At 45.1% G+C, this 16,380-nt stretch overlaps 1 protein-coding gene across 4 annotated transcripts in view; it reads left to right on the top strand.

Moving 5' to 3' along the window:
* Positions 1-16,380, top strand: part of dcc (DCC netrin 1 receptor) — a 1,158,836-nt gene that overhangs the window by 313,795 nt on the left and 828,661 nt on the right. For all 4 annotated transcript variants that reach the window (XM_033033465.1, XM_033033449.1, XM_033033455.1 and 1 more), the window contains exon 2: positions 2,768-3,088. In XM_033033465.1, the coding sequence (XP_032889356.1) occupies positions 2,768-3,088 (321 nt within the window). The remainder of the gene's footprint in view (positions 1-2,767; positions 3,089-16,380) is intronic.

Below are 16,380 nucleotides of genomic sequence, written 5' to 3'. Positions count from 1 at the left end.
GCTGCTTCATCCGCTGAGTTTCTTCACCTTTTTTTTGTCTACCAATAACTCAACTGGTCAGGCTGGGACTATCCCATCGTTTAAGAAACAGTTAGACAGGAACATGGATAGGGCAGGTTTGGAGGGACCAAATACAGGCAGGTGGGACTAGTGTAGCTGGGATATTGTTGGCCGGAGTGGGCGAGTTGGCTGAAGGACCCGTTTCCACACTGTATCACTCTTTGATTCTATCTCTGGAGAACATGAATAGGTGAGGATTCTGGTTGGAACCCTTCTTCAGGTTGATTGCGGTGGTGGGGGGGGGGGGGGGGGGGGGGGGGGGGGGGGGGAGGGAGGGGGGGGGGGGGGAGGGAGGGGGGGGGAGAGAGAGAAAGCTGGAAGTGAGGTGGAGTTGGGACAAAGTTTGGCAAGTGATGGGTGGATTTTGGTTGGTAGGTATTTGGGCAAAGACCAGAGATGAAAAGACAAAAAGTGTGAGATAAAGATAGAAGAGGCGTGAAATGTGAAGCCAGAGGAAAGAATATAGGTGGAAGGGCAAAGGGAGAAATGGGTGCCCATCTAGGTATGGCACTGGGAAGAGAGGGGGAAAGAGGGTTTGTAGGTTAGTTTATGAAAATTTTGGAATTCGATGTTCATGCCTTTGGGTTGGAAGCTACAGCAAAGACAATTGAAGATAGATATAAAATGTTGGAGTAACTCAGCGGGACAGGTTGCATCTCTGGAGATCTCAGTCAGAAGAAGGGTTTTGACCCAAAATGCCACCCATTCCTTCTCTCCAGAGATGCTGCCTGTCCCGCTGAGTTACTCTCGCATTTTGTGTCTATCTTCGGTTTAAACCGGCATGAGCAGTTCATTCCTACACCAAAGACAATTGGTTGGATTTTCTCTTGTGGAAAAGCTATTTCCTGACACTTGTATGTTAACTATAATTTTCTCAGCCTAAAGTATGAATTTTCACACTGTGGGATTCATTATTGTGGGTGGGATTTGTTTGTCGAACTGAACACTGTGCAGTAAACAGTGAGCATACTAACTTCTAAGCTGCAGGGTGATTGATGAAACAGCTGATAGCTGGGCTTTGGATAATGCCCTGAAGGACACCTGCAGCAATGTCCCGAGACTGAGATGACTTTGTAGCAGATATAACTAGCTATCACAGAGCTTCTCCCTTGCTTCTGACTGAGATTCCTCGACTTATTAGTGTAGAGGTGTTTAGTCAAAAGGTCATAAGGAATAGGAAAAGAATTAGGCCACTCGCCCCATCAAGTCTACTCCACCATTCAATCATGGCTGTCAATCTATCTCTCCCTCCTAACCCCTTTCTTCTGCCTTCTCCCCATAACCTCTGACATCCGTATTAATCAAGAATCTATCTATCTCTGCCTTAAAAATATCCACTGACTTTGCCTCCACAGCCTTCTGTGGCAAAGAATTCCACAGATTCACCACCCTCTGACTAAAGAAATCTCACCTCACCTCCATAATATAAGAACGTCCTTTAATTCTGAATCTATGACCTCTGGTCCTAGACTCTCCCACTGGTGGAAACATCCTCGCAACATCCACACTTTATTCTTCATTAAAATTCTCCGTCTTTCACTTGCCATTAATTTTGGAGTTCTGGAACAGAATAAAGTGCGGATTCCAGGCTTTCTTTCTGCATTCAGAACAGCCTATTGGAGTTGACATGTTGAGCTTGACATGCTGAGTTGACACATTGAGCTTGTTGACCCTGTAGTTTTCCCAATTAATCGAGCCGATCACTATGACATTCTTCTTTCTGTACATTATTATTCTGGCTCCATGTTACTGCCGTACAAATTCTTCACTATTTCTGCAGGTAAATAAATATTACAGGATAACCAAGGAAGGAAAGCAGATAAAATCATAACATTTGCAAACTATTCACTACCTGTAAACTTTTTATTACAGGTCCACCACCGATTTTCCAGCAACTGGTGGACCGGCCCCAACCCTGTAATCTGGTCAAAATCCCCCTGCAGATGTCCCGTCGGGTGAGGCGGCTGATCTCAACTTCATTGGGACTTCCGCGCCGATCGGCAGGTTGAATTTGCCCCCCCCCCAAGGCCGGAGTTCTGGAACTCTGACCCAGCTGGAGCCAGCAGATCGGTTCCCATATCTGACTTCCGTGGCCGTCTTAAGTCTGCGACCTCAGCTGGTGCGGCAAAACGGATAATCCAGAAAACATGTTGGAAGGAACTGTAGATGCTGGCTTATATCGAAGATGGATGCAAAATGCTGGAGTAACACAGCGGGACAGGCTGCATCTGTGGAGAGAAGGAATAGGTGACGTTTCGGGTCACGAACCTTCAGTCAGAGGAAGGGTTTTGACCCGAAACATCACCCATTCCTTCTTTCCAGAGATGCTGCCTGTCCCGCTGAGTTACTCAAGCATTTTGTGTCTATCTATCTTTAATGCAGAAAGGCTCTGGAACCAAGGGTGCCAGAAAATAGGTGGTGGATCTGTTTTTTTTTTTAAACGGTTAATGATATACATACATAGTTCTGAGATCATTTGTCAATCCGTAGAACCTCTTGTTTGTAAATTTGAATCTAACCATGTCTGGATTCCCAAGTAGTCTCATGAGGCTGTGGTATTAGACTCCACTTGATAAACGGTGCTCATGTTGGGCAGATTTAACTATAATATGAGTTTCACAGAACCAGTTATAATTTTACTGCAGCAAAGTTTAAATCAGTAAATTGTGCCACTTTTAATCCACATCTTGGTTCCTTTTCATTTCAGGCTCACAGATCAAAAGGTTCACTTCACTCAGATTTGTTTCTGAACCTTCGGACACTGTAACCGTGCGTGGTGGCTCATTCCTCCTGAACTGCTCGGCAACGGCAGACCAGGGCCCGGTGAATATTGGCTGGAGAAAGGACGGCGTCTTCTTAAACCCGGCAATGGATGAGAGGAGGCAGCTGATGCCCGACGGCTCCCTCATGGTACAGAATGTGATCCACACAAGGCACCATCGCCCCGATGAAGGACTCTACCAGTGCGAGGCGTCAGTGCTTGGAGACGGCTCGATAGTGAGCAGGACAGCTCGGTTAACTGTGGCAAGTAAGCAAAGCCAAACCTAACCATCAGACGGATTGTGTCAAGTCTTGTTTTCTTGTTTACCTCTTCTCCTATATATTGTTTCCTGCTAATATTATTAGTTTTATTTATAGCATATTCTGCGTGGTGATTTTCATCTGTCGAGTTTCATAAAATATGACATCCATTGTAAGCTGTTCTCTCCATTCCTATCCCCCCCCCCCCCTCCTTCCTGTTCCTTCTGAGACTGGTGACCAAATGCCTCCACATTGACTGACAATTGCTTTGGTTGTTTGGTTCGGGTGACTATTCGGAAGAAAATATTAGCAAATGATCTCACAGTTCCATGCTTTCTCTCTTATCTCTGATACAGTATTGGTACAGATACAAACTGAGCAGGCTCATTTGCTGGCACCGTAAACATGACAAAATATGACAGGAAATGCACGGATATTCCAAAAGTGGCGCGATTCTTCCAAAGAATATTTTGGATTTACACGCTGCATTTTGTATTCGAGTCAGTAAATCAGAGAGTAGTTCTCATTGTCAGCCTGTACAGCTGCAGGCAAGGAAAACTACTAATCAGCTAATAGAATCAAGTTAACTGGCACATTTATGTGTTTGATCAGAGACGTCTGCGATTTGCAAATACAAAAAGGCAATGTATCCACAGGAACTCTCTTCAACTCTTGCCTTTTATTTGAAAGAAAATCCTCCTGAATATTTCAGTATCGCATCACGTTCCTATTCTTTTTTTCACCCGTGCCCGATTTGGACTTCAGGGATTGCTACTCATTTCCACAGCAAACTCGCAGGCACCATTTTGAATCAAATGCAAAAAGACATATCGACCGGAAGGCAGCAATTTGTTGATATTAATTAATTAGATGAACTAAAGTGGTAGAAGTTTCATGTCTGTTAAGTAACCAGGCTGGTGTATCATTGTACTTACCTTGCTCCGACTTGTTAGATTAAATTGAAACCACCACTTATTTCAGCACTTGGACTCACTGCCATCAGTAAAGGCGCACGCGATTGCCTTTCCACAATGGTAAAGCTGGATGTCATCTTTCCAATTCTTCTCGTCCATGAACAGAAACAGCTAACGTGAGAGTGCCGGCTCAAATGCCCCAGCAATACGCTGTTAATTCGCTACAGAATCCCCTATCATTGCTGAAAAACTAGGAGTGAAAATGTACACAACAGTCAACACACAGTGTACAGTCTGAAGAAGGGTCTCGACCCGAAACGTCACCCATTCCTTCTATCCAGAGATGCTGCCTGACTGACCCGCTGAGTTACTCCAGCATTTCCTATATATGCACATTGTACAAACATTAGTTATAAAGTGTAAGGAGGCTGTCACATTTTATAGGGTATCTGCAGAATAGTTTGGGCCCAGCTGAAATAATGCCAACAAAATATGTTTGAGCGCATCATGGACTTCAGTAAAGCATTAGACACAATCCTTTATGGCAGGTTGATCCATAAGATTAAAGCACATTGGATCCACGAATGACTGGTTAAAATCGAAATTGGCATTGCCATAGAAGGTAGTGGCGGAGGGATGTTATTCTGACTCGAGGTCTGTGATCAGTAGTGTTCTGTAGGATCAATACAGTAGCATCTGTGGTTTGTGATTGAAATGAATTGGATGAAAATGTAGGTGTGCTAATTAGTACGTTTGCAGACAACACAGACATTGGTGGAGTTGTGGATAGCGAGGAATGTTCTCAAGGGATACAGCAGGATATTGATCAGTTGAATGGCAGGTAGAATTTAATCTGGGCAATTTAATGGTTGCACTTTGGAAGGTCAAATGTAAGAGGGATGTATACAGTAAATAGCAAAACTCTGAGCAATATTGATGTACAGAGGGATCTTGGTATATAGGTTCTTAGCTCTCCGAAAGGCATTGCAATGCAAATGGGCAGGGTGGTAAAGAAAGGGTATGACCTGCTTATGACATCACCCTTTGTTAGGGTATTGAGAATAAACATTGGGGAGTCATGCTGCAGCTTTATAAAATGTCAGCTAGGCCACCTTTGGAGTGCTGGGTGCAGTTCTCAGTACCAGGAAGGATGTGGAGGCTTTGGTGAAGGTGCAGAAGGTGCAGGTTCACCAGCATGCTGCCTGGTTTGGAGCTTGTTAGCTTTACAGAGAAGTTGGTTACAATTGGATTGTTTTCTCTGGAGCATCGGAGGCTGAGGGATGTCCTGATAAAAGTATATACAATTATGAGAGGGTTAGGATAGAGTTTTTTCCCCAGGGGAGAAATATAAAATATCAGAGGGCATGGGTTTCAGGTGAAGTGGGAAAATATAGAGGAGGTTTACAAGCCAAATATTTTACACAGAGAGTGGTACATGCTTAGAAAGTCCTGCAGGCAGGTGATGGAAGCAGATATGATAGCAACAGTTAAGAGGCATTGAGACATTCATATGAACAGCCAGTTAATGGAGGGATATGGATCATGTGCAGGCAAATGGGATTAGTTAAAATTGGCATCACAGTTGGTATAAATATCGTGGGTCAAAGAGCCTGTTCCAGTCCTCAACGATTTTATGTTCTATAAAAGAAGGAGCAAAATGTTTGTTTTCAAAGAGGAACATTGATCCCTGTGAGTTGATCCCTGTGATAAGGTGAATTTACTGTGACTTGTACTGTGCTGTGCCAACTGCACAACTTTCTTATTGCTTTGTGATGGAAATGTTGCCTGCAAAAGAAAGAGGACATAGAACATAGAACTACAGCATGGAGCAGGCCCCATGGCCCACCATGCCCGCATTGAGAATAAAGTCATGTTAAACTAACCACCGAATGTGCCTGTCTATAAGCTTCTAAAATGCCACTATTGCATCTGCCTCCACCACCAACACGTATAGAAAAGAACTGCAGATGCTGGTTTAAATCGATGGTAGACATAAAATGCTGGAGTAAAAAAATCCTTAAATAGAATCCTAAATTTCCTGGAATTTGAAAATTTCAAAATTGCTTGCTGCGTGCTATTTGTTGTTGGGTTTTTTTCGCGGGCACACATTAACAACATGAAGAAGAACAAGGCAAAACAGATCTATGTAACTACACCGTATCTGCCTGCTTCTGTTACTCCAGCATGTTGTGTCCACCACCACCACCCCTGGTAGTGTGGTCCAGGTACCCACTACACTCTGTGTACAAAAACATGACCTGCACATTCCCTTTAAACGGTGCTCTGCCCACCATGAACCTATGCCCGCTACTCTTTGACTTTTGCACTCTGGGATAAAGGTTCTGACAGTCTGCCTTGTCTTCAGCTCTCATAATTATATATGCTTCTACAGTGCCCTGCATAATATTTGGGACAAAGACCCATCATTTATTATTTGACTCTATACTCCACAATTTGAGATATGTGATAGAAAAAAAGTGTATATTGGTTAAAGTGAGGGATACAGCTCATCCAGGGCCAATCTGAAAAAGGGAATCAGGAGCGCAAAACTCAAACACAAACGGCAGATCGAAGAGCATTTTCAAAACAACTCCGACCCCAGACGCATGTGGCAAGGCATCAAGTCCATTGCCGACTACAATAAAGTTAACACCCCCCCCCAGACAACGCCTCCCTTCCTGACGAGCTAAACTACTTCTATGCTCGTTTTGACCGGGACAACAAAACACCGGCCATCAAAGTTGTCCCACCCCCGAACGAACAACCACTCAGTCTCTCCACCTCTGCTGTACAAGGCACACTGAGCAAGGTGAATGAGCACAACTATCCCTGGTCTTCACTGACATTTTCAATCTGTCACTGGCCCAGGGTGTCATCCCTACTTGCCTCAAGACCTCAACCATTGTGCCAGTGCCCAAACAGTCAGCTTCAGGGAGTCTCAACGACTTCTGCCCAGTGGCACTCACCCCCGTCATTGCAAAGTGCTTTGAGTGTCTGATCTTGGCTCACCTCAAAGCCAGCCTCCCCCCCCCACACTGGACCCCATCAGTTTGCCTACCGGCCCAACAGGTCTACAGAGGACGCCATATCTGCGGCCCTACACTCTGCCCTGACCCACCTGGACAACAACAACTCCCACATCAGGTTGTTCATCGACTTCAGCTCCGCATTTAATACTGTCATCTCCACCAGCTTCATCATCAAACTCAGCGGACTTGGCATCACCACCACCCTCTGCAATTGGACACTGGATTTCCTCACCAACATACCACAGTCTGTTAGGATCAACAACCTCACCTCCTCCACTATAACACTGAACACCGGCGTGCCACAGGGCTGTGTGCTCAGCCCTCTCCTCTATTCCCTCTTCACCCACGACTGCGTCCCTATGTATGGCTCCAACGCCATCATTAAATTTGCTGACGACACCACGGTGGTAGGACTGACCAGGGACAATAACGAATCAGTCTATAGGGAGGAGGTCCAGCACCTGGCAGCCTGGTGTACCAACAATAACCTCATCCTCAACTCCAAGAAGACGAAGGAAATCATCGTTGACTTCAGGAAGACCAGAGGTGGCAGACATACCCCCATCCACATAAACGGGACTGAGGTGGAGCGCGTCTCCAACTACAAATTCTTAAGGGTACACATCTCAGAGGATCTGTCCTGGTCTCTCAATACCACCAAACTGATCAAAAAGGCGCAGCAGCGCCTTTACTTTCTGAGGAGGCTCAAGAAAGCTCACCTGTCCCCACAGATCCTGTCCAACTTCTACCGCTGTACCATCGAAAGCATCCTGACCACCTGCTTCACGGTATGGTACAGCAGCAGCACCATAGCTGACAGGAAGGCACTGCAACGGGTGGTGAAAACCGCTCAGCACATCATCGGTGCCCCGCTCCCTGCCATGGATGCCCTCCACCGCAAACGGTGTCTGAGACGGGCCAGGAAGATCATCAAGGACCCCTCTCACACTAACCATGGACTATTTGCCCTCCTCCCATCAGGGAGGCGGTACAGGTGCCTCAGGTCTCGCACAAGCAGGCTGAGGAACAGCTTTTTCAATAACACCATTACACTGCTGAACACACAGTCCCGTCGCTAGCTATCTTTAGACTCTCCCATTTGTATACATTTATTTGCCTATGTACCAGTTTAATTCATCCACAGTCCACACATTGTTAACCAGTATTTTTATTTGTATTTTTATTTTGTACTCTTATTTTTATTTCTACTATCTTGCACTATGACCAGACGCTAACCTGCATTTTGTTGTACCTGGACTTGTATTTGTGCAATGACAATAAAGTTGAATTGAATTGAAAGTGCACATTGTCAGATTTTATTAAAGCCCATTTTTATACATTTTTGTTTCACCATGTAGAAATTACAGCTGTGTTTATACATAGTTCCCCCATTTCAGGGCACCATAATGTTTGCGACACGGCTTCACATGCGTTTGTAATTGCTCAGGTATATTTAATTGCCTCCTTAATGCAGGTATAAGAGAGCTCTCAGCACCTAGTCTTTCCTCCAGTCTTTCCATCAAGTTTAGAATATTTTAATGCTGTTTATCAACATAACGACCAAAGTTGTGCCAATGAAAGTCAAAGACGCCATTATGAAACTGAGAAACAAGAATAAAACTGTTAGAGACATAAGCCAAACATTAGGCTTACCAAAATCAACTATTTGGAACATCATTAAGAAGAAAGAGAGTGATGAGCTTACTAATCGCAAGGGGACTGGCAGGCCAAGGAAGACCTCCACAGCTGATGACAGAAGAATTCTCTCCATAATAAAGAAAAATCCTCAAACACCTGTCCGACAGATGAGAAACAGGAGTGGATTTGTCAATGACCACTGTCCGCTGAAGACTTCATGAACAGAAATACAGAGGCTACACTGCAAGATGCAAACCACTGGTTAGCTGCAAAAATAGGATGGCCAGATTACAGTTTGCCAAGAAGTACTTAAAAGAGCAACCACAGTTCTGGAAAAAGATCTTGTGGACAGATGAGATGAAGATTAATTTATATCAGAGTGATGGCAAGAGTAACGTATGGAAGAGAGAAGATCCAAAGCATACCACCTCATCTGTGAAACACGCTGGTGGGGGTGTTATGGCCCTGGGCATGTATGGCTGCTAAAGGTACTGGCTGACTTTTCTTCATTGATGATACAACTGTTGATGGTAGTAGCATAATGAATTCTGAAGTGTATAGACACGTCCTATCTGCTCAAATTCAAACAAATTCCTCAAACATACTGCTAAACCAACAAAGTAGTTTTTCAAAGCTAAAAAATGGTCAATTCTTGGGTGGCCAAATCAATCATCCAATCTGAACCCAATTGAGCACGTCTTTAATATGCTGAAGAGAAAACTGAAGGGGGCTAGCCCCCAAAACAAGCATAAGCTCATGGGCCTGTCCCACTTAGACGATATTTCAGCAGACTGCCGGCAAAACAAACACAAACACACAAACACAAACACAAACACACACACACACACACACACACACACACACACACACACACACACACACACACACACACACACACACACACACACACACACACACACAGCCAGGGCAAGCGGGGGAGCGCTGTCTGAAATTCACACGGTATAAAGCCAAAGTGATAGAGACACATACCGCGATGAACAGGAAGTTTGGCGCTGTAATTAAGACTGCAAGCACAGTGTACGGTAAGTCCTTTAAAAGAGGGGAGGAGAGAGTGTGGAGAAGGGGGGAGAAGGAGTGGAGACAACTTTTAAGAAGCCAGACAACTTTTAATGCCAGAGATACACAGCTGTGAAGTTCGGAGGACATTTAACATTACCGGTCGGTTATCCTTGGTTCTGAAAACTCCTGCTTACGTTTTTTTCCGCAATGAGCCAATGAAAATGACCGGTCAGCAAAGGCGATTAACTAAAACTACCTACGTCTGCCTCGACTACCCATAACTACATGGCGACCCCAGTGCAACTGCGCCTACGACTACAGGATTATCGATTTTCTCCATGGCGACCAATTTTTGCAAGCAGAAAATTATTCAACATGTTGAAAAATTTGTGGCGACCATACTGAGGCCACGACTAGTTCCCACAATGCGGGAACTCCTTGCGACCATGCAGGAGGCTCACCAGAGACCACCAGCGAACATGTGGTGACCATGTGGCGATAGCAGAGTCTCCTGCACACGCCTACAAAATCGCCTAAGTGGGACAGGCCCATCACGATGGCTACAATACAGGCCTGGCAGAGCATCACCAGAGAAGACACCCAGCAACTGGTGATGTCCAAGAATCGCAGACTTCAAGCAGTCATTCCATGCAAAGGATATGCAACAAAATACTAAATATGACTACTTTCATTTACATGACATTGCTGTGTCCCACACATTATGGTGCCCTGAAATGGGGGGACTATGTATAAACACTGCTAAATGGTGAAATCAAAATTTATAAAAATGACCTTTAATAAAATCTGACAATGTGCACTTTAACCACATGTGATTTTTTCTATTACAAATCTCAAATTGTGGAGTATAGAGGCAAATAAATAAATGATGGGTCTTTGTTCCAAACATTATGGAGGGCATTGTATCAGGTCTTCACTCAGCCTCCCACTCTAGTGATTCTTGAAATATCACAACTAATGCCTCCACAATCTCTGAGGCCACCTCCTTCAGAACCCTGGGGTGCATTCCATCTTGTCCAGGTGACTTATCCACCCTCAGACCTTTCAGTGTTCCGAGTACCCACTCCGACTGCTGAACTCACTGGCCCACTGCCTGGACTCACTAGCCCACTGCCTGGGCTCACTAGCCCACTGCCTGGACTCACTAGCCCACTGCCTGGACTCACTAGCCCACTGCCTGGGCTCACTAGCCCACTGCCTGGACTCACTAGCCTGCTTGCATTTTTTGTTGCCAGATGTGGAGCTGAAGCCAGCACCCAACGTTCATCTGGACAAGATAACAAAAACATCTTGTCTTCCAGAATTGCCAGTAAACGAGGGATTCACAGGCTAAACTTGTCATATTCTGAAGCTGTTGGTTGAAACATCATAATCGAAAGCCCTCAGGGACCATCTGAACATAGAAACTTTTCAATTAGTACATCATCCACTAACAATGTTGACTTATTGTGATAAGTTGATAATTGCACTGTTTCTCAGTACCATCCACGAATCATAAATGCAAGAGAGTTTTCCATGAGATTCATTAAGAGACAGTGCTAAATAATCTCACACAAGCGTTTCTCTGATTTATTAACATGATTTTCCCGAGTGTGTTCCTCAGCTGCAGGGATATTCAGAGGCAGCAGATCTTCGGTATAAACCAAAGTATATTTGTGTCTTCGGTATAAACCAGCATCTGCAGTTCCTTTCCACACCTAAGAATTTAGTTTCAATTTTCCAGAGCAAAATATGGACCATGTACCCTTTTCATCAAGCCATAAAATAAGCATTGCTTAGAGCTGCTCAACATTTCATCAAAGAGTGTAGAATGATGCAGATGTATTTTGCCATTGACTATTATAGACAATAGATGCAGGAGTAGGCCATACGGCCCTTCAAGCCAGCACTGCCATTCAGTGTGATCATGGTTGATCATCCCCAGTACCCTGTTTCTGCCTTCTCCCCAAATCCCCTGACTCTGCTATCTTCAAGAGCCCTATCTAGCTCTCTCTTGGACATTTCCACAGACTCACAACTCTCTGTGAGAAAAAGTTTTTCCTCATCTCCGTTTAAATGGTTTACCCGGTATTTTTAAACTGTAGCCGCTGGTTCTGGACTCCCCCAACATTGGGAACATGTGTCCTGCCTCTAGCGTGTCCAAACCCTTAATAACCTTATATGTTTCAATAAATTCCCTCTCATCCTTCTAAACTCCAGAGTGTACAAGCCCAGCCGCTCCATTCTCTCAGCATGTGACAGTCCCGCCATCCCGGGAATTAAACTTGTGAACCTACGCTGCACTCCCTCAATAGCAAGAATGTCCTTCCTCAAATTTGGAAACCAAAACTGCACACAATACTCCAGGTGTGGTCTCACTTTGGCTCTATACAACTGCAGAAGGACCTCTTTGCTCCTATACTCAACTCGTTATAAAGGCCAACATGCCATTTGCTTTCTTCACTGCCTGCTGTACCTGCATACTTACTTTCATTGACTGATGAACAAGGACCCCCAGATCCCGTTTTACTTCCCCTTTTCCCAATTTGACGCCATTTAGATAATAATATGCCTTCCTGTTTTTGCAGCCAAAGTGGATAACCTCACATTTATCCATATTAAACTGCATCTGCCATGCATCTGCCCACTCACCCAACCTGTCCGTCACCCAGCATTCTCATAGCATCCTCCTCACAATTCACACTGCCACCCAGCTTTGTGTCATCTGCAAAATTGCTCTATTAGGGGAAAATATGTTGTATGATATTCTTCACCTGAGATTGGAATTGGGAAATCAGCTGCAAGTCAACTGGACTTCTGAGGTGGGATAGAAACAGGACTAACGAGGGCCAGTCAGTTATTTGAAGGAGTTGGCGGTAGAGGACGGGATATTTATTGGGGTATAGGAGATGAAGTATGTAAATTGGGCCAGCTGTAAATTTGGGATTAGAGGACTGCAAGCGACTGCAAGCAATATTTACACATACCAAATTAACCTACAAACCTGTACGTCGTTGGAGTGTGGGAGGAAGCTGATCGCGGGGAAAACCCACACGGTCATGGTGAAACGTACAAACTCCATACAGGCAGTAGTCGGGAATGAACCCGAGTCTCTGGCATTGCAAGCTCTGTAAGGCAGCAACCCTGCCGCTGCGCCACGGTGCTGCGTTTCGGAGGTGGGGACTGTTTTAGTGTTTGAGGCGTGGTGCCTCCTGCGTGTACTTGCTTTACTGGCCTCACAGTTTAGCCTGGAGGCATTAAGACCACATGAAGCAGAGATGAGCGTCTCACAAAAGGAGCCTTGCAAGGAGAATGATGTCATCCATTGACCCCTGACATGAAATGATGTCAAATATGATTGATTTCAGGATGTTGAACGAAAAGACACAAAAATGGTCACCGTTCTATGTTACGCTTGCAAACATTGATTTAAATTGTACGACCCCCCCCTCCCCCTAAAGATGACCTTTATGCAGTAGAATTTCCAGGAAGATGTTCACAAAGTGAAAATACATACAAAGAAATATCCAGAAATGGCAGCCTGTATGTCAGCACGTTATAGAGAATAATGGTTAAACAATTCAGCTGTGACTGGATTGAGAGAAGAGCCTTGTGAAACAACCACACTTTTGTTTTACCACTGACCATATCTGTTGAGGCTTCTGCACTTTCTATTTAGTGTTTCCGACAGAGGAACATTGTTTTCTAATAGCGTCTGCAGTCGTGGAGAAAAGATCACTGTGCTTTTTTTCTTCTTATCCCAAGTGCACAGACTGGCGAATTAAAATTCTGTGCAGGCAGGGAGAGGAGAGAGTCAGACACCACGACACAATCTCATCTCAGATTGTATCATTTGCAGCCAATATGGCAATTCACAGCAATCTGAACACTTTATTCAGTTCCTCAGCAAGGTATTATACATCAACATTACAGCTGCCTGTTACTGGCAATAGATGCCCATACACTCGGATCCATAAGCAGGGATTTTGTCGAAAAAGCTATTACTCAATTTCACTCTGATCAACAATAGTGGTGGTTGGAGTCATTTGTTTCTGTAAAACTGAAGGCATATCAGCCAAGGTACAAACAAGGCAGCTCGATACACATGACAGTGGCCAATACAACACATTCCCTGCACTCTGGCTGGTGTGCCCGTTCTTTAGCACAAAAGCTAATGTGCCCCATTGACACTATGCTGGCTAGCATAGGCCATTTTTGCCACAGTGTCCAGCACTGGTCATTCTCAGCACAGTGGCTACGATACAATAGAACTTTATCTCAGGAGGGGAAATAGGTTTGCCAACAGCCATGAAACATAACAAGATACGTGAGACATGAAATTACAGTGACAAGTGGAAAGCACAGGATTTGGGATGTGCAAAGATTGGGGGGAGGAGGGCGAAGGGGAGTCATTCTACCCCACGACAGAAGGGGGAGGAGTTGTGCAGTTGTACAGGCCATTGTTGTCTCAGTGGCTTTCACTTCATGCTGACATATTGCATCACATTCATGCACAAATTGCATTCCATTCTTATCAAGCCAACGTGTGTCCACCATCTCTGTATTCTCCACTGTCAGCACACTGCCTGTAGTCCCCATTCTCAACACACTTCCTAGCTTACCTCATTGAATCACCGCACAGCTCCCGTGCTTCTCAGTGTTAACACATTGCCCACTGTACTCAATTTTTATACACAGACTCAGACACCTATTGCAGATATTCATAAGTTTTATGAGCAGAATTAAGCCATTTGGCCCATCAAGTCTACTCCACCATCCAATCTTGGCTGATCTACTTGTCCCTCTCAATCCCATTCTCCTGCCTTTACCCTATAACCCCTGACACCCAGACTAATCAAGAATCTGTCAATCTCTGCCTTGAAAACATCCATTGATTTGACCGCCACGGCCATCTGTGGCAAAGAATTCCCCAGACTATGTTATTTATTACACTTTCCTATGCATGTTTAGTTTAGTTTGGTTTAGAGATACTGTGTGGAAACAAGCACTTCAGCCTACTAAGTTTGCACCGACCAGCGATCCCCGCACACTAACACTATCTACTTGGGACAATTTACATTTATACTAAGCCAATTAACCTACAAACCTGTATGTCTTTGAAGGATGGGAGAAAACTGAAGAACTCGGAAAAAACTCAACGCAGGTCACGGGGGGAATGTACCAACTGCGTATAGACAGCACCCGTAGTCAGGATCGAACCCAGGTCTCCGGCGCTGTAAGGCAGTAGCTGTACCGCTACACCACCGTGCCGCCATCGTGCCGTGTATGAATGGTTACAAATTAGCACAAGCGTTGGGTGTGTTTAAATCAGTTGCGTGAGATGCATTTGAAGTGCCCGAATGTCCCAGCACTTCATTGTGCCAATGAGCCCGTCAACCTCCACGCGGCCCCCCGCTTCTGGTTTGGTCGTGCTTGCCGCATGCAGTCGCATGCTCGTGTGACAAGCCCTTTAGGTCGCGCTTGCCGCATGGAGTCGCATACTCGTGGGACAGGCCCTTAAGAGTGCACATTGGAGTTAACGAATTTGTGAAATAATCTCATAAAAATACTCCACACAAAAGTAAAGTAGGTGTTTTCGGGAGAGGCCAAAGGATAAGTAGATAAGAAGGTGGGGTTTCGATTTCTTTCAATGGTGGTGCTTAATTGCCGTTCTTTGTTCCTAAATGATGTCCTTAATGTGTCAGTTTTATGAGTTAACACGTAGCATTATGCAACAGCAATACGTATCGGGCAATGAGGTCAAGGCACCCAATTCACAGCCTGCATAATTTCCCATCCATCAATTTAATGAACAGGTATCTGTAATGTAAGCTACATTACATGAATGTTACAGCAATTTGATGACACGTGATGGGCTGGATCATGAACAACGATGAGACCGCGTACTCAATAGACAACTTAGTAACACAGTGTCAGCACAACAACCTCTCCCTTGCGCTTACGCAGTCCGCCTTAGCCTGCACGATCTCCCTGCTGCCAGAAATGTTAACTCCCCTTCCCATTCCCACGCTGCCCTATATCTCTCCATTAGCTGTCCATATCCCATGTTTTGCAACTTTCATTTTCATTTGTTAGTTTTCTCACTCTACTGTTGTTCGTCCTTCGTAGACGAAGAAGACCAGGACTTCATTATTATTGTTTGTGGGCCCGGAGGTGACTGGTGAAACCGATCCTGGCCCGGAAGACTCGCCCGCATATGGGACACAGTTGGGTGGGTGATGCAGCAGAAGTAGAAGTGACTCGAGCCTTGCGCGAGGCGTATTTCCTCTGAGCTACTGCGGTGCGCTTCTTCTCAGCTGCACGTGCTCCTGTGGTGATCTTGCTTCACCCCGACGGTCCTGAAGTTACTCTACCATGGCCTGGACATTATAAACTTTATTTCATTCTTTTTTCTCTCTCTAGCTGCCCCTCATTAACATTTTGACCTGAGGCTTATGCAGATTCACCATCGATTTTCTGGCCACTGGTGGTCCGCCACCTCCTTTAATCCGGCCAAAATTACCAGAGGGCACTTGAAACCCCCCCAGAATTCCCACGGAAAATGCGGCACCTAGGCCAGGTGAGGCAGCCGATTGGCTGGTCGAATTTGCATCATTCAGCCGGGGCACAAGAACTCCAGCCCAAGCGGAGCTGGTAGATTCATTCCCACAGCCGACTTCTGAAGGCGACTTCACGGGCCA

The sequence above is a fragment of the Amblyraja radiata genome, chromosome 1, assembly GCF_010909765.2.
Source record: "Amblyraja radiata isolate CabotCenter1 chromosome 1, sAmbRad1.1.pri, whole genome shotgun sequence".
NCBI lineage: Eukaryota > Metazoa > Chordata > Chondrichthyes > Rajiformes > Rajidae > Amblyraja > Amblyraja radiata.
This window is presented reverse-complemented; position numbering and strand designations above follow the sequence as displayed.